Here is a 26,621-nt window from a genome sequence, read left to right on the forward strand (position 1 = left end):
AGATGAGGTCTTCTGATTCTTCATAGGGCAAAGGGCGGGGATGCGCAGTGTGTGTGTGTGTGTGTGTGTGAGTGTGTGTGTGTGCGCGCGTGCGTGCACAATAGTGCCCCCTGCTTATCAGCACCCAAATGACAAAGTCTCATTTTTGTTTCCATAGTCTCTCTCATCAGATTTCTCCAAAGAGAGTTGTAAAAATTCTTAGGCCATCATGGCAGTTTACTGAGGCTTCAAACCCTTCTTTTTCTTTCCAATTCCTGGGGTGGGGTGGGGTAATCAGAGTGTACAGGTAACTCTATCAAGCAAATTATTTATTGTTTGCGTTGTTTGTTTCCTCTGAATAGTTTCAATGCTCAGTATTTCTAAATGGAGATAGTTGAACAGGGGAAAAGACCAGTACTCTAAATAGAACACTTATGTTCATAACTGATGCCAAATAGATTGAGAACTTTGTCAACCTGCCCATCTCTTCATCCCCCATTAATTCCTTTCATTGATTTTCAGGAGATGGGAGAGAACCTACCTGAGCAGACTTTAAAAGGAGGCTGGAGAGGTCATCGTCTTTTGAAGATGAGACCCAGAAAGTCTAGGCTTTTCTTAGTACCTGGGTTTGGAGCATTTGTGGGGTGCGTGGAAGTAGAGGCTTGTAGGGTGTTTATGTTGTGGAGAGGACACAGGGTGCCCTAGCGGGTAGGTGGTGGCGGATCAGCACTGAGGGAGTGAGGGGTCAAGGGCGGGTGTAAAGGCCGCACAGGCCAACCATTGGGCAGCCTGCCCAGCGACTGGAGAGGCTTAACCACGACGCGCCTTCCGGTTACCATGGTAGCCTTCCCTCTTCCCAACCCCGCCCCCCTTTGCTGGCTCGAGGGAAAAGCTGGGAGCGGTCGCCTAGGGCCACAGAGAGGTCCCGCCCCTCGCTCCCAGCCGCGGGTCTCTCTCCAGTGGACAGCCTTCCCGCCTGCCTGCGGTGGGAGGGCGCGGCAAGTGGTGGCGTCACATCCGGGCGGGTGGGTGAGTTCCGGTATTTCAGGGCGGAGCAGGCGGAAGTAGGGTGAGAAGCGGTTGCAACGCCGAGCGGAGGAGGCAGGAACCCGAAGGCAAGCAGGGGCTGGGTGGGGACCATGGCCGGGATCACCACCATCGAGGCGGTGAAGCGCAAGATCCAGGTTCTGCAGCAGCAGGCCGATGATGCAGAGGAGAGGGCCGAGCGCCTTCAGCGGGAAGTGGAGGGAGAAAGGCGGGCCCGGGAACAGGTACGGAGAGGGCGAGGCGCGTGAGGGAGGGGCAGGCGCTAGAGAAGATGGGACAGAAGTGGGTTCCATTTTTGTGGTGGAGCACGGTCCTTAGGGGGCCAGCATACTCGAAGATGAAGTTGGAGCCCGGAGGATGGGTGGGGCTTAGCTTCATTTGGACCTCGAGCGGGTGAGGGGGGAACTGGGTGCTTGAGCGAGCAGGCTTGACGTTTGAAGGAATTGAGCTTCACCGGGACTGGCGGGTGGTTTTCTTCCTCCTCCTCCTTTTCTCCCTGCTCATTCATTCAGTCCCTCCGAGTCGGGCGCGGTCAGGGGAGGGGCTCAGCGGCCTCTCCCTCCCCCACTTCCCCGTGGCGGGGGGCGGGGATTGTGCTCTCGTTTAAGGTTTCTGGCCCAAGGGGTGAGAGTAGGTGGATTCCTCTCTGGTCTGGGTGGGGGCAGAGCCGAACTTACTGTTAAAGGGTGGGGAGTGGGGGGGGTGGGAACCGCCGGAAAGCCCCCGGCGTGGTCTGCTGGCAGCTTTTCCGCTCCCTCCTCCTGCTCAGGAAATGAGGCAGCAGTCGGCTGAGAGGAAGCGCGGTGCCCTCCCTGGAGGAGGTTGAGGCCACAGCACCGCCTCCCATCCTCCGTCCTGGGGCCCTTTCCTCTTAGGGGGAGCCCTTGCAACTGCTAAACCCACTGTCTCTGTCGTAGTGAAGCAGGAGGGGAGGAGACGGTACTTCACTCTCTCTGTTAGTGCAAATGTAGGAACCAACAGAACTTGCCATGATGACCTGGAAGGCAGGAACTTCTGCCAGATTCAGGCGTTTATTGCTGAAGTGTAAAGAGTGCAAGTTGAACCGGTTAAGAACACTTCTTCCAAGCAGAGCTGATAAGCGAGTGTATGTGGTAGAGAATCTGATGGAGTGCCGATTTCTGTCAAGGTTTCTGGTTGACCTAGGCAGTATGGTTGATGGAGACAAAATAATGAGTTCCGAAGTGATGTTACTCTGCTACTTTCCCAATTACCCATTACCGTGTCTTTTTTTTTTTAAGTTCAATAAATATTTGTTCAACTGAAGGTTGGCACTTAAAATGTTAATGGATTTAAAAAAATGTTAATGGATTTTAAAAAATGTTAATGGATTGAATGGTGATTCTAGAAACTGCTTTCTGTTTCGAAGTGGTGGACTAGTTTTAGTAAGCCATAAGATTTTCCAAGGTCTAGGGTGCAGTCCAGTGGGTGGAGCTGATCTCCTGAGTTGAGGCTTTGGTTTTGGAGGATCTTGAGGCTGGAGAGGAAAGTAACTGTTGCTAAAATTTGAAGACTTAGTGAAAGAACTCTTGTGGTCTATTGGTATTCCTTTTTGTTCTTTCCCTTGGTAAGTCCCCCCCCCCTCCCCTTTCTGGCTGCTCCTTCAGGGAGTGGCTGAGAATTAATGTTTTTGGGGAAAAGGGGGAAAACAGCTGCCCTCCAGGTTAATACTTAAAGATTGTTAAAATAGTCATTTCTTTTTATAACTGGGCATGGAAATGCTGGGAGCTTGTCTTTCTCAGTCACCCATTTCTCAGTGGATTTTTCCTCCGTTCATTATGCCCGTAACTTCTAATTATCAATTCAAGTGAGATGGACTGGCTGGGTGACTCTTTATGACTAGTGACAGCTTCTCATCTCCTTTGTTCTGGAGACCAGATCACCTTAAAGGGGAAGACAGGGATGGCTTGAAGGAACTAGCCATGTGTTGAGCTCCAGAATCAGGCTCAAGTAGGGGCATGCTAGGAATAGTTCTAGGGTAGATGATGTTGTCCCCCCAGCAACAGCCCCCAGGATTTTGTTTTCCCCCTAGGATCCTCACCCACTGCCCCCAGGATTTGGTAATTTTCCTTGCAGGAAAATTTAACTCCTTTTTTCCCCACCCTTGGTGACTCTAGGGTAATAGCAGAGAGAGCAGCTTCAGATGTTTCTTAGGCTTCTCCCTCAGAGCCTGCCAGATTTGCTTATTGAGCTGAGTGAGATCTAGTAAGAAAGCCCTCAGATGGGGAAGTAGTGTTAAAGATTTATGAAACCGGTATCTTCTCCTCCCTAGCTTGAGGAATCCTAATCTTTTGACTTTCTGCTCTAGTGAACTTTGAATTCCTCCTGAGGAGACACCTGTGGGAAGGGAGGGGAGTGGTGCTTGAACTGCCTGTTATCCTCTTAGGGCATTCTGGAATGTGGGTTTTGCAGGCTCCTCCCTCCTGGAGCTGGAAGCTCTGCACTCCCTGATGGTATCGCATGCTGTTAGTGGGATTGTCACTTAATTCCTTTTCTGGTTACTTTGTGTGAACATCCAACCCTTGTTGGGAAGCTGGATGAGTCCAAAGCAGAGACTGAGTTCTGGAATACATCTATCTTTTCTGCTCTTGGCCTGGAGATTGACCTTTTACAGTGTAGCACCTTGTCAAATCCACTTTTGATTTTGAATCTCCTTTGCACTTTTTGCGAAACTGAAACAGACTGCAACATAATATTTAAATGCAGTGTTTTTCCTTCTCTGTGTGTGTGTGTGTTGTGGTGGTAAAAATACACAATGGTAAGTATTTATCATTTTAACCATTTTTAAGTGTACAGTTCACCTTATTTGTTGTTAATATCTGTCTCCTAACTTCTGCAGGTATTTGTGTCTCTGTCTCTCTTTTTTTTCTGGTGTAAAAAATTTAGGAATACTACTGAGGGGAGTGAGTGGGCTTTGACTAGCAGTTTCGATTGTGGCCTTATTCCCAAATTCCTAGTCTGCAGGGGGTGGGTGGCCGTGGTTAGAATGTCTGACTGTTGTGTGGCTCTCTTCTGTTCATAGGGTCTGGTGGAGTAAGCAACTGGCTTTATCACCTTTCTTTGGTTTAGGTTTGCTTTCCCGCTGATTACCTTTCTCTTACCTTCATACTAGAGCACATACTCATAGGGGAGAGGCAAATAGCCCTTTGCTCTGAGTGCCTCCGCTTAGACTCCACCTTTGTTTACTCTGGGACAGATAACTCTGCTCCCTTCCTTCCAGCTTGCCTGCCCCTTGATGAAATTTAAAGTCACCAAGGACACAGTATCTCCCTGGGTAGATATATTTGTGAACACAGTGAACTGGGGCAGTCCATTGCTCACAGGGCTCAATCCTAACCTTTCCATTACTCTTTTCCTTTGAATTTCATCTGTGGCTTTTGTCTAAAAAGAGAAACCCCAGGGTGGCAGAATGCCAGATATAGGCTAATCCCCTTCTGTCCTTGGCCCTGATCTGCCTCTGAACACCAGTCCCCTGTCCGTTTCTTGCCTTGATGGGTATAGCGTGCTTGGGGAATCTCTTCAGTGCGGAGGATGGTAGCATTTAAACCAAACTCATTTCATAGCTGAAGCTGTTGTCAGCCATCTTCTGATATGACTGAATCACTGCTGTGTTCCCCTCTCCGGCCTTGGGATTTTTGCTTCTTGGGTAATGGAGAATCCTATTATTACCTGAAGGAAGGACCTCACAGTGTACCTCCAAGCTGGGCAGAGGTGGGCAGGCTGAAAGATCAAAACCACATCTAGGCATGCTAAACCTAGGATGACAGAAGAGCATATAAAGTTAATGTTTCCCAGGGCCATGTTTCCTATTCTCATCTGCAGAAGTTAGTCCCACTCAATCTCTTGGTACACTTGATTGACCTGAAAGGGATAGGCATTGTGCATAGGTTCTGGCTGGAAGGAAAAGCCAGGTAGGTGTCTTCCCTTGTTCCTTTAAACATTAAACAGATCTTGATTTTGCAAGCTTTTGTTTCACTGTAAAGAGAACTGATCCTCTGTGGGAGGAGAAAAAACAGAACAGTGACTGCCCTCCTCCCTTCCCTCCCCACCGAGGTCTCCAAAGCTTTTGCTGGGATTCCCATCCTGGGTTCTGTTTTTGGTACAGGCTTGTTCAATGTGCGCATGCTCTAGTTAGGGCATCAAGATGTGTTTTCTCCTCCTCCCTTTTCAGCCTTGCGAAGAATTCTATTGTAAATGCTGATTTGTGGGAGAAACTGCCCGAGCCAGCTTGTTGTCATGGAAACTGTACACTCCCACCCCCATAGCCTGTTATCTTTACTTCATTTGGGTAACTTCTGGTGAGCTGGGTGGGGACTTAGATTTCATGAGCTTCCTTCAAATCTGGGTTCGATGTTGTTCTTTTTTTCTTTTTTTTTTTTTTTTTTTCAGTTCTAGGCATCTGAAGGGAGCGGAGTGGGATAAATCATTGTACTGGCAGTGTTTCATAGTTCTTGGCCGATAGGCAGACTCGTTCTCATAATCTTGACCTGTTAGCCTTTTTGAGCTTGTGAGGCGAAATGTGTGTTGTCCTAGGGCGCATCTGGTCTCCTGAGACAGGACCAGAGAATACTTGTCTTTGTGATATTTTGAATAGAGACACAAATGGTTTCTTAGTAATTTCAGCTTATATAGATGTCTTGATTTTCTTTTCCTGTATGTCAGTGGTTATATAGCCCCAGCCCCTGCAGTGCCTCGAATCTCCCATGTTTGTATTTGGAAATTTTTGTGCCAAATTACCTGATTCTTAACAGGAGTGTTTTGGGCTATATCCCTTACCATAGGGGCTGGTGGCCCAGATTATTTCTCTAGCTACCCCCACCCCTGACTGCCAGGAGGAAATCAGGGTAATAGAATTCAGGCACAATCTGGGCTGTAGAAGAGAGATCGTGTTTACCAAGCACTTGGATAAGCATCTGAACTGGGGAGCGTGCAGGGCAGATTAAATTCTTGTGCGGTTGTGGCAGTCAGTGTACTTGCCACCAGTAAAGGTCTGGGGAGGGGAAAGGCAGTCAGAGGAGGGAGGATTTTCTACCAGTAGAATTCATGCACATGCAGCTGCCTTCTTCTTTCCTTGTTTCTTATTCCATTGCCAAGGAGGAGGCATGGGATTACTTGGACTCTAGCCTGTGCTTTATTGTGGGGTGGAGGCCAGGGAGAGGATTGTCATGCCATACTGTAGGGTTAGGCTAAAGGGATGACTTGAGGAATAGAAAGAAGTCACAATTCAGAAATTTGGAGGGTTGGTGGTGGGCATGAAGGAAACATTCTCTTCTGCCCCCAGTTTTTTTGGTAATGCCATCAGAGCAGATAATTTTAGCCAGAAGAAGCTCCTTGTAGCCAACTTTTAAAAGGTGGGAGGAGGGGGCAAGTTGAAAGGGTAGGAGGTAGGTATCCCAATATTCCATCCTTTTGCTTTTTCTGTTCTGGAAGGTTCTTCGGGAAAACATTATTCTTTTGGCTAATCATCCTCCTGGTGTTAGGGTAAGCTGATCAGAGGGTTAACAACTTGAGTTAAGCAACAAATTTATAGATAATCCAAGATTCCCTCTTTAAGAAACCTTTCTTATTTTTCCACTTTATGTGACACTTAGGAGAAAGCTGCTGCAGAGTGAGATACACCTTTAAGCCAGAGCTCAGGCAGAAGGACCCCTTTACTGGCTACCTTTCTGACACTAGCTTGTTCAGGAATTTGAACTGGTACTAACTGACACTGGGCTGGGCAAGGAGCTGAGTTTTAAAAACACTTGTCCTGTGGAACAAATGGGAATTCATTGGTGGGAAAGGGAGGAAAATACATGTAATATTATAGCATATAAAATCATGTCTGCTAGGTCTTATGTGCATCTGAGTTAAGACACGTTCTACCCTGCAAGGCTCTGGCTTCCTCATGGTGGTAGTCAACCCCAATCTTCGTGTCATAATTAGTTCAGTTTCTTTTCACCATGCCTCTGCTTCCTTTTCCCATTCTTTCATTTAAACACAGGCTGAGGCTGAGGTGGCCTCCTTGAACCGTAGGATCCAGCTGGTTGAAGAGGAGCTGGACCGTGCTCAAGAGCGCCTGGCCACTGCCCTACAAAAGCTGGAGGAAGCTGAGAAAGCTGCTGATGAGAGTGAGAGGTGTGTAGAGGGGCCTGATGAAGTGTGGATTTCAGAAGAAGTTCATAATGGCTCTGATCAAACAGGTTTCTTATAAACCTGTTTTTTAAAACCGTAACCTATTTTTATAGGATCTTCTTTCCTTCTGCATATTCTCTCCATATGAAGACCGACAGAGTAGGGGTAACCTGGACCTGTGACCCTTTTATAATTGGTGTTTCTCTATAAATTGACCTAATAATCCTTAAATGGGGTCACCAGGATGACCTCCACTTAGACGGCACCCACCCATAGCAGTTCTCAAAGTGAGGTTCCGGACCAGCAGCACCTGGGAACTTGGTAGAAACTCAAATCCTCATCAGCCCCTACCCCTCGTCTACAAATCAGAGACTCTTGATGTGGAGCCCAGCAATCAGTGTTTTAATAAGCTCTCAACCCTGGCTGCACTGTTAGAATCATGGGAGTGTGTGGTGGGGATCTTTGGGGAGTTTAAAAAATATATCAGGGACTTCCCTGGTGGCGCAGTGGTTAAGAATCCGCCTGCCAATGCAAGGCACACAGGTTTGAGCCCTGGTCTGGGAATATCCCACATGCCATGGAGCAACTAAGCCTGTGCACCACAACTACTGAGCCTGCGCTCTAGAGGCCGCAAGCCACAACTGCTGAGCCCGCATGCCACAACTACTGAAGTCCGCATACCTAGAGCCCATGCTCCGCAACAAGAGAAGCCACCGCCATGAGAAGCCCGCGCACCGCAACTAGAGAAAGCCCTCATGCAGCAACGAAGACGCAACGCAGCCATAAATGAATAAATTTTTATATATATATGTGTGTGTGTGTGTGTATATATATATATATATATATATATACATATACATATAATCTCTCAGAATGCCTGGGTCCCATCCCAGATCAGTTAGAATCCATTGCAAAAGAGATCTGGGCATTAATGTTTTTAAAGCTCCTCCAATAATTTTTTTTGGGGGGGGCTGCTCTGAGAGGCTTGCGGGATCTCAGTTCCCCAACCAGGAATTGAACCCGGGCCCCAGCAGTGAAAGCCTGGAATTCTAACCACTAGGCCACCAGGGAACTCCCTCCTCCAATAATTGTAATATGTGCCCAGGGTTGAGAACCACAGTCCTTGAACCAACTCATTTTTGTCAAAAATAGCCAATTGGCTCCTTGTCACGTGTGAGTTAAACGAGAACAAAGGTGTGTGATGACTTGGATGGGATCAAACTAAGGCTTTCAGAATTAAAAATACCCTGTTGGGAGTACATTAACGCAGTTCAGCTGTGAAAATAAATAAGACAGCTGTGTGTGTACTATTACAGAGTAGTGTCCAAATTATAGAAAGTGAGGAAAACCAGTTGCAGAGCAGTGTAGTATGATTCCTTTGGGGTGTGGGGAAATGGAGATGAGATTTTTGGCATATAAAACATTTCTGGAAGGATTATGAATTAAGAGATTACTTCTGATGAGCAGGACTAGAATTAGGGAGGCTTACTTTTTGCTTCATGCTTTTAGACTATACACTTAAATATTTAGTTTTTTAATAAGTATTATTTTTATAAGAAAGTTTTAAACAAAATAATTAAACTAAGGTGGGAGGGTGCTATGGAAATTCTTTTTGAGTGGTAAGCAGAGAGGAATGGGCTTTAAAAGGTGTAATTCTGGGTCCCTTGGAGTTGAGTTGATGACAGGCTCCCCAGGCTGTCAGTGCCACATTTGTCTGTATTGTTTCTGGCAGAGGTATGAAGGTTATTGAAAACCGAGCCTTAAAAGATGAAGAAAAAATGGAACTCCAGGAAATCCAACTCAAAGAAGCTAAGCACATTGCAGAAGAGGCAGATAGGAAGTATGAAGAGGTAAGACGCTTTTAGCTTGTCCCTCTCTCTTCAGCGATATTGGGCTTCTGATAAGAATCATGAGAGGGAAATGGCTCCTTCTTTGCTTCACTGAGCTGTACCTGTGTCTGGTCCCATAGGTGGCTCGTAAGTTGGTGATTATTGAGGGAGACTTGGAACGCACAGAGGAGCGAGCTGAGCTGGCAGAGTCGTGAGTATCTTGCTCCCCAAATCTTGCCATACCATTCTGTTCCTTCCCCTTTGGCTTGGGCACTAATGTGAATAAACTAGCATTCCTTCAACCTTGTTAAACAGGACCTAGAGAGTGGGAGTCATCTAGAATGCTTTTTTTTTTTAAGCCCTAAGAATGGCTTTGGGCTTTCTTACTCTCTTAACTAGTGACAAGTGACAAATGAGGCTTCTTCATTGAGAGGAAAATGAAACCTAAAAAAATGGTGAACTGTTAAGCAGCAGGCCCAACTGGGTTCTGCTTCTCCTTGAGGCACTGAAGTGGCTGTGCCGACTTAAGATCTGTCTCTGTTTTTACCACTTTGCCAAGCTGCTGGGGAACGTTAGGGCAAAGGCAGACATGACCTGCTCCCCTGTTGGCACCTTCTGGGCCTTGTTTAACAAAGTCCGTGCTGATGCATATTTATTTGTGCTTCCCTTGCATTCCCCTCTCCTAGACGTGACATATCATGACCATGGTGATGTTTTCTTCCCATTTTTTGATTTTTTAATTTTTTTTTCCATTTTGCTGCTTGTTTCCTTGCTGTGTTCCTTTTTGACCTTTCTCCCTCCCCACAACCTGGCTTGTGTGATCCCTGTGACTATCACTAACAGCCGTTGCCGAGAGATGGATGAGCAGATCAGACTGATGGACCAGAACCTGAAGTGTCTGAGTGCTGCTGAAGAAAAGGTACTAACCATTGAACCCACAGAGAGGTTATACATATGGTGTGGTTTCGTTTGGTTTTGTTTTGTTTTGTAGCTGCCTCCCCTCCACTGGTTGATTTGTTGAGTGCTTTTTCATCTCTTCATGGAATGCTCCATTCCTCTCCACTTACTTGGCATCTTTCATCTCTTCTTTCCTAATTGCTTCACTGCCTCTCCACAGGGTCTCACCTTCCCTTGGGTGATTTTGGGGACTGTTTGGGTTGGGCATCCGTTCCCACCTCCACCCCAGGTAGCAGTTATGATTTGTTCCTGGTAGTGATTTCTGTCAAGTGTTTTCTTTATTAGTATCCAAACATTCTGAGTCCCAGCCCAGGAGGGTCCAGCTCCTGACATGTTCTATGGTAGAGGGAGGAGGGTTGATGCTTGCTCAGATTACCTGGGAACTTCTCTTTTCCCCAGTGTGCCTTCCAACTCTCTCTACATATAGGTACAATTCATGTCTGTGTGTCTCTCTCCTTTTTTTTTATTCTCTTCTTCCCCTTTCCTCTCCTGCGGTATTTAAAATATTCACAGTAAGTGTTCTGAGCTGGAGGAGGAGCTGAAGAATGTCACCAACAACCTCAAGTCTCTTGAGGCTCAGGCGGAGAAGGTAGGGGCTGGTTTGTAAAAGTGACAGGCTTTGGGGCCTGGGCCCAGCCCTGCCCTTGATGAAAGACTGGAGAAACCCATTCCTTATATAATCCAGTGAGAAGTATCCACCTACTCTCTCTCCAGATTCTGGGTTTAATGCCAATTCCTGTGCACTTTGATTGCTGTAGTTAAAATAACTTCTTGGTCTCGGGTGACTGGGGTCATGTTCTCCTCTGGCTGATACTGCTATGCTGACAGAAGGGGGCAACAAATAGTATCAGATCTGAGACCTAATGAGCAATCAAGACAGATGACTTGTCTTTATCTTCTTGTGGGACTCTTTCAGCCATGTGGTGTCAAGGTGTCACCACACCTACTCATTAACCTGGAGGCAGGAAGAATACCTTCCTGGGTTGATCTGAATAAGATCAAAGCTTAGGTCCATTTTAAAAATAAAGGTCCTGGGGACTTCCATGGTGGCCTGGTGGTTAAGACTCCATACTCTCAATTCCGGGGGCACAGGTTCGATCCCTGGTCAGGGAACTAAGATCCTGCATGCCACTCCGCCAAAAATTTTTTTAAAAAATTAAATAAATAAAGGTCCTGGAAGATTCTGAGGGTATCATGGCTCTAAGGACATTGATTTATGGATTTTAAGGACTGTTGTCCCAAAACGGCCTTGCTCTTTCTCATGGATCATTCAGCACATTAAATCCAAGAGGATGTTCAGTGTAAAAGTAAATGTCAGGAGGGGGGTATTGTCTGTGTGAGTAATTTCTATACTGAAATGTTTATTCTACTTCTCTTACAGTACTCTCAAAAAGAAGACAAATATGAGGAAGAGATAAAGATTCTTACTGATAAACTCAAGGAGGTGAGCTGAGGGAATTATAAGGAAGGACCCAAAACATTTAGAGGCATATAAGGCATTAATGTAGACTTAGACTAGCTGGCTTTGGTTCTGAAAGGTATAGAAGTAGAAGGTGGAAGAAGTAGAGATCCTTCTCTGTCTTACTCATCTCTGATTCTGACTGATTTCATGTTTCTCCCAGGCAGAGACCCGTGCTGAGTTTGCTGAGAGATCAGTAGCCAAGCTGGAAAAGACAATTGATGATTTGGAAGGTATGGAGCCTGAGTGAGGGATTAAAATAAAGAAATCTAGAGGATGACCTTGCCCTTTGACCATTAGCCTCTTCCCCTGTACACCAAAGGGAGTTGGTAATGACTTGGCATGCATCCTACACCCTGCCCTGTGCCACAGCTAGGTGAAGTGGGTCAAATCCTGGAAGTGGATTTTTACACTTACTCTCCCTGTAATAAGACTTTACCTAATATTCTGGAATTTGCATCCTTCCCTTGGAGGAGACTGGTAATAGCATGTACCTCCATGTCACCCCATGGCTACTTTTGGCAATCTTGTTCACCACTCAAGTTGTGGGGGACTTCACCAAGAGATGCAGTAGTGGAATGACCACTTCTCAGAGCTGACCGATGCCAGGGGCTTTCTAAATCCTTCCTGCCCCCATAATTGGGCAACTGCATCTACCCTAACAAGGGAAAGTTTGTACTTTTCTCTGAGAACTCTGAGATAGGCTCCTTTGGTACACTCTGGGTAGCAGGATATTCTTTGGGAGAGTTTTGCGGAGGCAACCTGTAGAGCAAAGGGGCCAACAATATTGGTCACGATGGGTAGGTAAAGAAGAAGTGTCTGAATGTTAATGTGTATTTTCTCCTTTTTCTTTGTTTGTTAAATTCAGCATTATCACTGCTAAGAATTGGGTTAACTGGGTGGGAGTGGTATCCTCTTGAGTGCCTTTGGTGATTGGAATTTCTAGTCATGACTATGCCCAGGTTCTCAACCTTTACTGCAGTTGATTAGGGGCGTCAAGAAGTCCCGTTGGTCCTGGGGACAGTGGATCTGAAAATGGCCAGTCATGGCAACCAGGATAGATGTTCTTCTAACTGTGGAATTAGACCCATGGTCACACTTTCCCTAATTTCTAATGATTCCCTCTGTTCATCTGCTTCTGATACCTTTTACTCTGTCCCCTCATTCCTTCCTGTGGTTCCTGTGCCTGTCCAGATGAGCTCTATGCCCAGAAACTGAAGTACAAGGCCATTAGCGAGGAGCTGGACCACGCCCTCAATGACATGACCTCTATGTAACTATCTGACAGCAGAGTGGGGCTGGGACCTTGGCTTGTGGGTGGGTGGGGGTGTAAGCTGTGCATAGTGTGCTCTGGTTTTGTCTTCTGAAAACTAGAATCTCCACTCTTATCTTTAAAACACTGGTGCTGGTTACTTGTCGGCAAAAGCTGGGGAGGCATTTAATCCTGGATCAGTGGTAGCACCCTGATCTACGTGTAATTTTTGTATTTTTTATTCATAGTCCCTTCATTATGACACCAGGATTTTTCTATCTGTTTCTCAAATTTAGTCTCAGAAGGGCTACTGATGAAGATAGAATCATGTCATCATATAATTTAAGGAACTAGGGCCCAGAGAGCCAGTGACTTGGGCCCTAGCATCTTACAACAAAACTCAGACTTCATGGGTGTATATGATGCCCTGATATTAAAGTTTAGGGGAAACACCCATGATTGGAAATACCAAATTCACCTAAAAATCGAGCTGAGTCCCAGAGCAAGCCAGTTAGTAAAAAGCACCAAAAAGAGTTGTTGGGGACTTCCATCTGTTTGCTGTTGATCCCTGATCCTTGATGCTAATCTGCCTTTTTCCCACTAACCCTGAAAAGAAGCCAAATAACTCAGGTTGTAGTGTCTGGCTCTCTTTTATCATTCCTACTGCCACCTCTTCCTTTTTCTCCTCTTCCTTTCTCCCAGATTGCTGTCTAGATTGATGCTAGTCCTTCTCACCTAGAGTCTCCTTACTTTTTCACACAGATAATTATCACCGTTTCTGCTCTGTTCTGGATCTGCCCCCTTTCCTCGGGGAACCCAACGCCCCGCTCTCGCTCTGGATTCCATTTGGGTCAGCCTGACTGACCCCCAAGGCATTAGGATGGGCGGGGGGACCACAAAGCAACTTATGTATTCTCTTCCACCCCTCACCCCAAATTAAAATGTTAAGCTGCCGGAAGCCTCATGCCACCCTGCATTTGTGTCATTGACAAAGCTGCTGCTGTCCCTAAAAAGGAGCCTTGGGGGTGTGATGTGGGGAGCAGCTATTGTAGGCTCTCCCTCCTCTGACTTATATAATCAAAGCCACTTTTGTGTGTGTCTATTTTTTCTTGACATTTAAATTCAACTGATCTGAATCTATCAGAGTGGTGGACTAGGAGAAGTTCCTTAGAATAGGAGCCCTAGTCTTACACTCAAGCTGAATAAGATCATCTAAGTCCTTTACTTCCAGGTTCTTAAATCATCCCATCTGGAATGTTTGTCTTCTCTTTAGGTTCTCCTCCTTTGAGAGACCACAGAAGTACCTCCCAGTATATATTCTCTACCGTTTCACCAGTGGTTCAACTGGTGGATCCTCGGAATACCCGATGAACCCAAATATGTTACCACTAAAATTGACTAATTATATTATCCCAAGTCACAGAAAATACGTAATAGGTAGAATTTCCAGCAGTTTTATGTCTTCTTTAAACCTTTCTTACATACTTGAGGCTTACTACCATTTGCCTGCTAGTATGTGCTACCGGGATATAAGACAAGTGATAAATGATTATTACTGGGAAAATAAAAACAATCATGCATATTTCAAATATTATACACAAGGTAGTAATTTATTACATGCATAAATATGGTTAATTGCTTCTAGTAAGATTGTTCCTAGTTTATGTTGTGGAATTAAATATCAACCTTTTGGAAATTCCTACGCTAATTTACATAGCAGAGATAGTTTAATCTGGGTAGTGTAGTCATCGGTTATACTTATCTAAGCACCTGAGTATTGTTCACTTAGTATTTCAGTTTCTCAGTGGAGTATATAATTAAAACTTGCCTTTCTTTTAAACAGATACAGCCAGGTAGAGAGGTTTTCCCTACTTTAAAACTTTAGGTCTCATCAAATTCAGGTTTCTTTCTGTCTATACCATTTCTTTTTGCCACACAGCCTTTGTGATTAAGGTACAGGTTAAGTTATTGTTAATTTAGGCACAGGGTATTAAGGTGGGAACAGAAATAACCAAAGACGGAGGCATCATCCCTACTCTCAGGTTGCTCAGAATCCAGTAGGAGAGAGAACATATGTATAAAACTAAAGATGATGTGTGATATGTGCCCCAAATAATAAAGTTTTGTGGGAGTTCAGAGACGGGGAAGAGGTTGATTGCAGTGGAGATGATTAGGAAAGTCTCACGATAGGAGGCACGTAAAAGGTACTTAATAAACTTGTTAAAAGTTTCCTCTTCATTTTTATTGGATTCCAAAAGATTGGATTTTTGACAACCAGAATCTGGTTGAAGGAAAGTGGATATTGAGTATCTTCATTAAAGAGAAGCAAAAGAATAAAGGCATAGAGTTGGGAAGGACACCAGAGCTATAACCATTTAGTTAGAGTAGGGAACAGTTATGTGCTGTATCAGGCTGGGGAGTTTTAATTTTGTTTTGTAGGTAATGGGGGTGCCACTGGAGATTTTGAACAAGGATATGTTCTGAGTAGCATATAAGAAGAGTTAATTTGGCAGTTACGAATATGTTAGAAGAGCAGGTTATCAAAGTGATCCATTAAGACAATGATTCCCAAATTTCATTCATTTGCATACCACTTTTTTTTTTTTTTTTTTTTTTTTTTTGGCGGTACACGGGCGTCTCACTGTTGCGGCCTCTCCCACTGCGGCCTCTCCCGTTGCGGAGCACAGGCTCCGGACGCGCAGGCTCAGTGGCCATGGCTCACGGGCCTAGCCGCTCCACGGCATATGGGATCTTCCCGGACTGGGGCACGAACCCGTGTCCCCTGCATTGGCAGACGGATTCTCAACCACTGCGCCACCAGGGAAGTCCTGCATACCACTTTTGATGGCTTTTGCCATATTCACATGCAGCCTACATTATTTTTTTAATTTACTTCTTTTCAGATTTGTTCTTATGCTACAAAATTCTAATTTGAAATCAAAAGTTTTGACTGTGCTAGTGTTTTTTTCTAATGCACATTAAAATAATACAGCTAATAAATTTTTTTTAAGTTCACAAATGTATACTGTCTGCAGTCTTCTCACATATCAGTAGCAGTGACTGTAGCACACTTTAGGAAATACTGGGTTAGGTTATTGCAGTTTCCCAGAGATAATAATCTGAACTAGAGTAGTGGTAGTAGGGGATGGTGCTAAACCTGGGCATTGTGAAGAGCCTGGTCACTAAATGCAAGAAGGAAGTGCCAAGGATGACTGGCTTGGAGCCTAGGAAAATGGTAGTATTAAAGGTGTAGAGAGGTCACGTGGTCTTGGTTTGGGGAGGCACGGGAAAGTAGAGAAGAATATAAGTCTGAAAAACTGGCAGGTATCCAAGATGAAAACAAAATCCTAAGACTTGAGGGGGGAGAAATTGACATGAGAGATTTGGGAATCCATGAGGTTTGCAGGCAGTTTAGGCCATGGAAGTAAATTTGAACCCTAAAAGACAATTGCAAATATAAAAAGAAAAACAGGCAGAGGAAAATCTGTGTAGAGGACGAAGCCAAGTGAAATTGGTTGGAGGGATAGAAGGAGAACGAGTAACTTTGGTACATTAAAAACTTCAAGGCTGGGTGATTTCCAGTGATTCTCAACTTCAGGTAGAGAAGGAAGATAACTGAAAACAGGACATTGTCACTGATGTTTTATTAGTCTGAGGGTATATACTGGACATTAAGGACAAGGAGAGGAGCCATACTTCAAGGAAAAGAAGAGTGAATTGGTGGAAAGAAAATAAAGGCACGAAGTATAGTCTATAGTCTGTATATACAAAGTCCAATAGAACTTTTGGCAGTGATTTCCAGTGTAGTAGCCACTAGCCACATGTGGCTGTTGAACACTCAGTGTGGCTAGTGCGACCCAGAAGCTAAATTCTCATTTTATTTACTCTTAGTTCATCTAAATTTAATTAGCCACATGTGGCTAGTGGCTGCTGCATTCATTGGATAGTACAATTCTAGATGTTTTAGTATGTAGGTAGAAGGAGTTGACTTTGGTACAGAGAAAGCCGCCTTACAAAGGAAAGAAGAGTAGAGAGAGATTAGAAGAAAAATGAGGTGTTATACTTTGGTAGCTCCTGTCTTTCCCCATGGCATGACTCGTGTGAGCAAGGATAGAGACCAAGAAGCCAGGGTAGCAGAGTGAAATTTGCAATACTGTACCATGATAAATTCACTCTTTTGTTTAATGCTTTGTATCCTTATAGAAACCATCCTATGTTACTTGAGCCAGGACTAGCTATGGGAATGGGGTGAAGCGTCATTGGTAATCTCAGAGCAAAGTGCTTCATCTCTTAACTTTCTCTCCTCATCTTAATTTCTAAGAAAGAACCACAGGCTGTTGTGTTGGAGTCCATTCTTCCCTTCCTCATTACTGTTGTTGGGATGACGAATAAAACAAAATGTGACTGGACCCCAAGTTACCTGATGGGTGGAACTGACCTGTTATGTTAGGCAACCTTGTCTTAGTCACACCCAGTTTCTTCCATTCACATATTGAATACTCCTTGGCCTTAACATGAGGGGAGAGTTTTAAAAAAACAAAAAAGAGCAAAATCTGTTTTTTCTACCTCATTCCATGAACTTTGAGGCTTTAAAACTGATAGAGTTCCCTTTACTCTAAGTACCCGCATCCCTTTTCCTTTACCTGTTACAGAATGAAATTGACCTGATTCAGACCAGTGAAGGATGCGTAGCATCCATGGGATTATTCCCTGAAAGGAAAATCAGACCAAATGGGGATTCTCTGGCTTGTTTTTTTGTTTGTTTGTTTCATTTGCTCTTATCAGGGAACCAAGAACTTTAATGAACTAGTGTCTGGTCCTGAATTTTTAGTTACTAGAAATAACGGAGTTAGAAACCTTACTTATTACTAAGTTCAAGGTGAGAGAACAACCACATTTATCTTTCTGACCTTCTGCAATTCTTAAGGAACTATAAGTTCTGGGATTTAATTAGGCAATAAAACGCTCCCACTTCTTCTCTGTCTCTTTATTTCTTCCCTAAATGGAACAAAACCCTCATTGAACTGGCTGTTTTTAGGGATATGATCCCGATAACACCATTCTTTCCCAAGAAGGATGTGGGAGTCACACTGACTAACTTGGATATAGATGCTATGGATCAGTCAGGTTGCATATGGTCTTTATATGTAATATAACACCAGAAAGTTCAAGAAATGAGAGTTCAACATAATTTGAACCCCTACTATTTGTCAGAGTTGCCCCAGTGAATAAGGTTGAATCCCAGGCCTCATGGACTAGTATAGACTAGTACAGTGTTTCTCAATGATGAACTTTAGTCCTTTAAGCCAGGATAATTCTGGGATATACAGAACAATCCTATTTATTGCTGTCCCCTGCCCAATAAATATCTGTAGGGCCCTCCAGTTATTGTGACAATTACACGTTTCTAAATTCCCCTCTAGCGGAGGGGAGGGGCAGTATTCCTCCTATTGAGATACTGGTTTAGTGGGAAGTGCAATTTTTAAAATTCCCTCCAGTTCTGCCCCTTAATATGACTCTTGTTTTTTGGTTATTCTGCCCAGGATCTTTTTGTACATATATGCTTTCTGTTTTGATTGGGTACACAGAGTGACAAGTATTATTGGGAACATACTGGCCCCCAGCTTCCAGGTAGAACTGGGAAAACCTCAGCCCAGAGGCAAGGTACCTGAGCAATGCCCACAGTCAGCCCACAGATGCAATGCAGAAAAGTCTTTTTCTTTTATCTTTCTTTTTTTTTTTTCTTTTTTTTTTTTTTTGCGGTACGCGGGCCTCTCACTGTTGTGGCCTCTCCCGTTGCGGAGCACAGGCTCCGGACGCGCAGGCTCAGCGGCCATGGCTCACGGGCCCAGCCACTCCGCGGCACGTGGGATCTTCCCCGACCGGGGCACGAACCCACGTCCCCTGCATCGGCAGGCGGACTCCCAACCACTGCGCCACCAGGGAAGCCCAGAAAAGTCTTTTTCATATTGAGGTCCTGAGACCATTTTGAAACAGACTGTAAAGCATAGAAAGAAACTTGTTTATGAACACCAGAGGCTGACATTAGGAGCAGACCAGGAAGATCCATCCCCAGTTGCCATTACCTCTGTGTTGGTCACATGGATTTGGATTCTCTCTACCCCCTCTTTTTTATTTATTAAAAAAAATTTTTTTTTCTTGTGATGAGAACTCTTAGGATGACTTTCTTAACACCTTTCATGTATAACATACAGCAGTATTAATTATATTATGTTGTACATTTCATCCCTAGTACTTCTTTATCTTATAACTGGAAGTTTATACCTTTTGACTACCTTCATCCAATTCCCCCTCCCCCCACTCCCCACCTCTGGTAACCACAACTCTGATCTCTTTTCTATGGCTTTGTTTGTTGAACTATAATTGACCTACAACACTACGTTAGTTCCTGGTGCACAACATAGTGATTTGATATTTCTATGCATTACAAAACGGTCACCACTCTACACCTCTTTAAGATGTGCTCCAAGTAGAAAATCCAGATAAAGCCAGGGGATTTGAGCACTTAATTACTTGTATCAGGAATGCTTTTGGTTATAAGAAACATCTTAATAGCAGCTTAAATAAATATGGGATTTATTTTTCTCTCATAATAAAAAGTCTTGATTTGAGCAACTGTGGCCTGATATAGTTGGGATTTCTGTGATTCACGGCCCTTTCTTTTAAGGTTGAAATTTGCAACTCTAGTCATCATATCCATGTTCAAGGCAAGAAAGAAAGCTAAGTTTTTCTAGAAGCCCCGGACAGACTACCCCCTACATCTCATTGGCCAAAACTGGATCACATGATCCCCCCAAGCTGCCAATGAGGCTGGAGAAACAGGATAGTCTTGATTGGCTTGTACCAGTAATTCACCTTACCTGGGGCTGGCTGTTGGCACGGACAGGTTTGGGGTTCTCTTAGAAAAGGTGAAGTTGGGTTTTGATTTGCTGTGCCACTGTGATGGGCCTGTCACCCAACACCTACAACAAGAAACATTAGAAAGTACAGGATTGAGTGAGTGTAGGGATATTTATCCCAGTCTTCCATTCATAATGCTGTACTGAATGCTTTTACAGAAAAATGTTCAACCATTCACTCTGGTTCCTTACAGACCCCGATTATTATAAATGTATTTCTTATAAGCCAGGTGTATTCCTTCCTTTGCCGTGTTTCACTTGTCTCAGTTTCTCAACCCAGGGAATAAATACAGTGAAGGAGATACTTTTCTCCCTCAAAATGTCATTCTTTCAACTTGTCAGTCTGCATTTTTAATTTTATTCCTCTGTTGGTCTTTCCACCAACTGACCTAATCCTCCTCGCATCCATCCTGCCTTACAGATACATGTTATGTATACCAGGTAGTTGAAAGTCTCAAAATTTACTTCTGGTACTCTACTAACCTTCCCTTTTTCTCTTTCTCCTCCTCTTTTTCCTCTCCTTCTCTTGTTTTCTCTCCTCTCCATTGCTGCTGCAGAGCGTCTCTACAGCCAACTTGAGCGAAACCGCCTGCTTTCTAATGAGCTGAAGCTAACGCTGCATGATCTGTGTGACTGATGGGCAGGGCTCACTGATGCCCATTAAACCGAGCTTACGGCTCACACCACTGACCTGGACCCCAGCAAAAAGCTGATTGTCTTTTAAAAGTTATTATTTTGCCCTAAGCAAATTGCTTTTTAGTTGGGACAGTTAGAATAGTGTCGACTTCCTAATGCACTGTAAAGTGGGAACAGTTAAGATCGATACTGCCTTTCTGTCCCTTTTCAAGAGATTGTGGGTGATGAAGGGAGGGACCTGAGAGATAGTGAGAAAACCTGGGAGAGTTTTCTGTTTTCCACCTTTACCTGCTGCTTTTTCACTTGTGCACTGACTGTAGGATATGTTCCCTTGCATGGATGTTTTCTAACAATAAAAGGACTGACTTGACAAGATGTTGTAACTGCTTCGTCTGCAGGCCCAGGGATGGGCCCTTCTGACCGGGTAGAAAAAAGGGAAGGGAAAGAAAGGGGTGTGGAATATGAATAGGTCTGCGTTGCCATCCCCTTCTCTGAGTTGAAGAGTATTTTCCCCACCTCCCTAGAGCAGTGAGTGGTTTACTTGCTGGGAAGCTTTGATTCTCCGTGATGTTCAGCTGCTGATTTTCTTCCTGACATTTTTCCTCTTGCTGCTTTTTCCTGGTATTATGTTTAATTGTAAGTAACTATGTCACAGCCTAGTTCTGAAGAATAGCTCTGCAAAAATCTCAGTTAAGGTTTTGCTTACAAGGATATGTTTTGTAGTATTGTTGACTTTGTTTTCTTTCGAGATTCTCTGACTTAGCTATGGGGATTCTTTTATTTATCCCACTAGTTATTCCTTTCCTCTCTACTTGCTGAGGAAAGCCTGTAGTGCATGAGGATCCTCCTGTACTCTTTTCAAGTTGAGGTTCTGCTGTTTCTACTGGTAGAAATATGCCCATCCTTGTTCTCAATGTGTCAAGCTCCAGTGAACTATTTCGAGTAGGTGTTGTCCTGTGGGCAGAGACTAGAAGAGTGGATGGCTGGTGTTTAAGGCCACCTCCTTCAGTGACTGAAAGCTGAAAGCCTTGGTTGGGTGTGGGGAGGAGAGGAAATGACTGATAAGGTCCCCAGCTCCCTCCCCGAGAAGTACAGCAACACCTGTAACTTCAGTAGGCAGGCCTGAGGCCCTGCAAAACTGAGTGATGCAATAGCTCACTTCTGTGGCTGAAAAGGCAGCTGCTCTATTAGTCTGCAGTTTCTCTGCAACAGGAGCAATTCTCAGAGTGGGTAGACCTTGAAATTTACTTCTAGTTTTTATAACGTCTCTCCTTTACCCCCATTAGATAAACTGAAATGCACCAAAGAGGAGCACCTCTGTACACAAAGGATGCTGGACCAGACTCTGCTTGACCTGAATGAGATGTAGAGCACCCCAGTCCCATCCTGCCGCTGCTCCTCCCTCTGACCCGACTCCGCTGAGGCCAGCCTGCCCGAAGCTGACCTTTAAACTGAGGGCTGACCTTTAACTGGAAGGCTGCTTTCTCCTTTCGCCACCTCTCCCACCCCCACCCCTGTGTCCTTTTCGCCAAACTGTCTCTGCCTCTCCCCAGAGATTCCATTTGGGCTAGAGGCTGAGCACCTTTGGGAACAACGTTTAAGGGAATGTGAGCACAATGCTAAGTGTCTTTAAAAGCATGTTGTGATGTACACATTTTGTAATTACCTTTTCTGTTGTTGATATAGCAGCCATTTGTAAAACATTCCAGATAATTCCATAGTTCTGAAGCAGCAGTCTAATCCCTTTCTCACTTTTGGAAGGTAACTTTTCAGCTTAACGTATATTGCCCTCTCCGTAGAGGAGGGGAAAAGGTATGGGCCTGCCTTACCGAGAGCCAAAACAGCCCAGAGAAGGACTCCATTTTGGGAAACCTTATTGCTCTGTAAAAAGTACCCGCCAAACCAGAAAGGTGATTCCAGAAGGAGTTAGCCAAAAAAAAAAAAAGCGCTGTTCAGGTTTTCAGCTTTACGGTATCTTTGGGCAACTTTTTTTCCACCAGAAGTGACCAGATGAAATCAAGATGGTGAGACCTCTGAGACCAAATCCTTGTCCCAGCTCTCCCGTTCCCAGCCGCTCACAGAATGGATCATGTGTCCCTTATTTTGAGACGACCACTTATTTGCTCTCCCGCCTCCTTGAAAGAAAGGAAAGAAAATTATGTTTTACCACTGATTTAGCCATATGAAACTCATCTCATCACCCTTTTCTGGGTCTGAAGCTGCTGTCTTTAATGAAAGTGCCATCTCATTGTGCATTGTATCAGTTAGTGCTGGAGAAATCTTGAATAGCTTATGTACAAAATTGTTTTTAAATTTTATATTATTTTGAAACTTTGCTTCTTTGGGGTTGGGGCACACTGGTCACCCCATCTGGCTGTGAGAGCTCTCTACAGTCTGGGCTGGCAGTGTGCTGATCTTTTGAAGTTTCTTTCCCTACCCAATCCCCCCTTTTTCGTGAGGTTTCAGTGAGGTCAGTTAGGTGTGCATCCTACAGCTTAATTGGCTTAAAATGTACTCCCCTTTGGTGTGGTCTCTTTGGGGGCCGATTGGGAGAAAGAAAAAACAATAGTGTAACTGTTTTGATACTGAACATTGATAAATGTCTTTTTGAAATAAAGAACCAGTCCCTCCAACCCTCAGAGGTGCTTGCTTTTATTTCCTAATCCAAATGGGCTTTCTACACAGGAGCTATGAAGTTTGGGTAAAAATCAGACCTTTGTGGGTGGAAGCAACAGGATTTGATGTAGAGCACACACTTTGGAAGGTGACCAAAACTGGGGTCAGAACTCAGCTCTCAGATCCCTAGTTGTGTATTCTGATGTCAGTCATTTAGTTTCATTATCTGTAAAATAAAGATAATATGTATTGTTAGGGTAAATGTGAAGATTAGAAATATTTATGTGCCGGACCTTTTACCGGTTACTTAACACTGGCATCTTCAGGGTGAGCTATACATCTCCTTTACAACTGTATTGATTCTTTCTTATAAATGTGGATTTATTAGGCTCTGCTCCCTAAACAACTTCAACAATATATGACACGGATTACGTACTCTTATACATTTGTGGTTTTAGTAAACCGTCCTGAGACAGACTTCGAGCTGATACTCTGTTGGATATTTAGAGAAAACAAGTTAACAAGAGGTGCTCTCAAAGTATTTGCTTACAGACAGGCAGCGTGAGTGGATAGCTTTCTAAGCTGCCTGTGAGATGCCAGTGCCTGGCATTTCCTGCCCTCTGGCCTTGAGGCTGGACATGAAACTCACTTCCTAGTAAAAATGACAGCTTCCTTGACAAAGTCCAGCTGTTTATACTAGAGACTGGAAATTTTTTTCCGTTTATATGTACGGGCCGATGCTGACTGGAAATTATTGCCAAAAAGGCGGGGGGCGGGGAGTTGCTCTAGGAGCCAAACACGTAGTAGTCAACAGAAGGAGAAATTTTGCTGTGAGAGTTTTTTTTTTTTTTTTTTTGCGGTAGGCGGGCCTCTCACTGTTGTGGCCTCTCCCCTTGCGGAGCACAGGCTCCGGACGCGCAGGCTCAGCAGCCATGGCTCACGGGCCCAGCCGCTCTGCGGCATGTGGGATCTTCCCAGACCGGGGCACGAACCCGTGTCCCCTGCATCGGCAGGCGGACTCTCAACCACTGCGCCACCAGGGAAGCCCAGAGATTATTTTTTTAGACTGCTCTGCTTGTTCTTTACTATTAAAAAAATCTGCCACTCAATATTTAAGAAAGTAGCCCTTTAAGTGGGTAGCTGGGTTTGTGCCGTTAAGTTTCCATAACGGCTTGCTGGAGCGCTTCATAAAAACATTCCCATAATTCCCCGCAGAACGAGGGCCCGCCTCCTGATGACGTCCAGCCTGCGGATTGGCTGACGTTGGGGCTGAGGGCGGCTGTAGTTGAGCGGGAAGCGAGAGCTGGCAGTAGCCATGAAGGCTGTTGGATCACCCGGGCCACGAAGCGACAGACTGTTCTGCTTGCCTCTGCAGCGCCTCCTGTTGCTGCTTCTCTTTTTGCTTGGAACCCGGGCCAACAAACTTAACGTGCCACAGGTGTTATTGCCCTTTGGCCGGGAGCCAGGCCGGGTTCCTTTCCTGCTGGAGGCGCAGCGGGGCTGCTACACTTGGTGAGGGGTGGAGGGTCACGAGGGTATGCACCCCCAACGCCACCCAGGAAGAATGGGAGGGGTTCCTCAACCGAAGACGCCACAGGAATGCTTTGCGGTCACTCGGCCTGAAGAGCCCCTTGCCCGTAGGGGCTGGGAGTGGGGTGTCAGTGGGAGTGCAGTGGCCAGCCCTTCTGAAGTGGCCTGTCCTCGTTGTGTGGGATGTCTTCAGCTTATGTGTGGGGCCTTATATGAGCAGTTAGGGTGTGAGACTGGCCTTCTTATTGTGTGTTGGGAGGGGTAGTCACTGTGTGAACAGCTATCAGGGCTCAAGGAAGCCCCGTGTTGGAGGCCTCAGGCATTGATGGCTACCCAATGCGAAGAACTTTCTGTGTAAACAGCTAGAGAGGGAGTTCCCAAGGTGTGAGGAAATTTATTGAGAGGCTAGAGAGGCTTAGGTTGTGAGTTCTCTACAAACTAAATAAGGTGGGGTTTTCAGTGTAAAAACACAACTAATTATTGCATACTTAACTAAGCACTTTGCATGTGTTAACTCATTTGGTTTTTACAGTCTTATGAAATATTATTATTCCCATTTTACAGATGAATGAATTGAGGCATAGACACCATGAAGTATAAACTTCTTGTAATATGAAAAGATGTATTTTGGGTGGAGATGAGATCTGCCTGTAATATTATGTTTCCCCCTTATATGAGAGTCCTCTCAAAGTGTACACTCAACTTTGGGGTAATCAACTCTGGGGGGATAACTTTCTGACTGGTGGTGGAAAGACATGATTTTCTGGTGTGAGAGGACCCAAACATAGGTGGTGTGGTTCCCTAAGGTGTGAGGGAACCTAACGGAAGTGGGTTCCAAAGTATCAGAGGGCTCATCCTAATTGGAGTAGATTTCCCTTTACCATCACTTAAGAGAAGCACTAAGGTTTGTCCAGAGTGTAAGAAGTTCACCTCGCATTTTATGAGGAAGTACAAGGGAATCAGGCTTATATGATGGTGCACTGTGATTTATTTCCTGACTGAGGATGATGGAAGGCATGACTCTAGCATTGAAAGCCATTCCTTCCATCCATCTAAAAATATTAATGATTTTTTAAATTGTATTTTGAGTTGGACTCACACCTCATAATTTGGGCAACATTTCCACCTTAGAAAGCAGCAGCCCAGTTTCTAGGATCGGAGGAAATCCATTCCTCAGAGTGTGAGAAGCCAGGTCTCTCATTTTTGGAAAAACAACATCAATCCTATTTTTATATACTGAGGGAAGAAAGTAAAAATCTTATTTTAAATATTGAGGGAGGAATGTAACTTGGCACAAGGGATCATGATCACTGGAAAATGTTCTGATCAGCCTCTCCCACTTAAATCTTGTATCCCTAAGCAATGTTTCTACTTTAAAGAATCATTTAAATACACCTGGTAGTATGTAACATGGAAAAACTATAGGAGTCTATGTTATACCAAAAGTTAATTTTAACCCACATTCTTATTTCATACTCTTATGTATTTTATTCTGGCAGGCATTCCACCCATCATGATGCAGTAACTGTTGAGCCTTTATATGAAAATGGCACCTTATGTTCCCAAAAAGCTGTGCTCGTTGCTGAATCTACCCAACCAATACGCCTCAGCAGTATTATTCTTGCTCGAGAGATAGGTATGCTGAGACAAAACACACTATGTAACAGTTCATCAAGAGTAGAATAATCTGATATCTTTTATAGATGGTTAACAGAGACGGTGTTGGCTTCAAATGATGAGGTAGAAAAAAGGGTTCCTGCAATTGTGGCATCCTATTCTGTGATTTTTTTTTTTTTCTTTTTTTTAGTACATCCAGCCCCTGGCATGGTGCCTGATACAGAGTGGAAACTCTGGTTGTTTGAATCAATGGTGAAAGGAAGGAACTATTTATCAGAACTAGCTTGGGTGTTAAGGTCTGAGGTTGGTCCTGAGTGAGGCAAAAGGCAGTATAAAAACTAGTACTTCTCAAAGTGTCATCTATGAATCTAGCACCTGCATCATCAGCGTCACCTGGGAGCTTGTTAGAAATGTAAATTCTCAGGCCCCACCTTAGATCTGCTGTATCAGAATCTCTGGAGTGAACCCAGGGATCTGTATTTTTAACAAGCTCTCCAGGTGATTCTCATACAGACTAAAGTTTGGGAAGCACTGCACTAGTCTATTTTAGACCAGAGCAGCATTAAGAAATGCTATTTGTGGGACTTCCCTGGTGGCACAGTGGTTGGGAATCCGCCTGTCAATGCAGGGGACATGGGTTCGAGCCC

The 26,621-nt window shown here is 44.5% G+C and overlaps 1 protein-coding gene across 6 annotated transcripts; it reads left to right on the forward strand.

Moving 5' to 3' along the window:
• The first annotated feature begins 1,018 nt into the window (after positions 1-1,018).
• TPM3 (tropomyosin 3) lies at positions 1,019-22,844 on the forward strand. 6 transcript variants are annotated; one of them, XM_081255109.1, is made up of 9 exons: positions 1,019-1,250; positions 7,028-7,161; positions 8,891-9,008; positions 9,128-9,198; positions 10,458-10,533; positions 11,326-11,388; positions 11,567-11,636; positions 12,598-12,676; positions 21,498-22,844. In XM_081255109.1, the coding sequence occupies exons 1-9, from the start codon at positions 1,119-1,121 to the stop codon at positions 21,499-21,501; spliced, it is 747 nt and encodes a 248-aa protein (XP_081111235.1). In that variant the 5' UTR covers positions 1,019-1,118; the 3' UTR covers positions 21,502-22,844. The 6 variants fall into 6 exon arrangements, with proteins under 6 accessions (XP_081111235.1, XP_081111234.1, XP_081111233.1 ...); XM_081255108.1 differs by lacking the exons at positions 10,458-10,533; positions 21,498-22,844 and adding exons at positions 9,831-9,906; positions 13,418-13,436; XM_081255107.1 differs by lacking the exon at positions 10,458-10,533 and adding an exon at positions 9,831-9,906 and having other exon boundaries at positions 1,020-1,250.
• Positions 22,845-26,621: the final 3,777 nt, after the last annotated feature.

Source organism: Mesoplodon bidens (genome assembly GCF_964165515.1).
Source record: "Mesoplodon bidens genome assembly, chromosome: 2".
In the NCBI taxonomy this organism is placed as follows: domain Eukaryota; kingdom Metazoa; phylum Chordata; class Mammalia; order Artiodactyla; family Ziphiidae; genus Mesoplodon; species Mesoplodon bidens.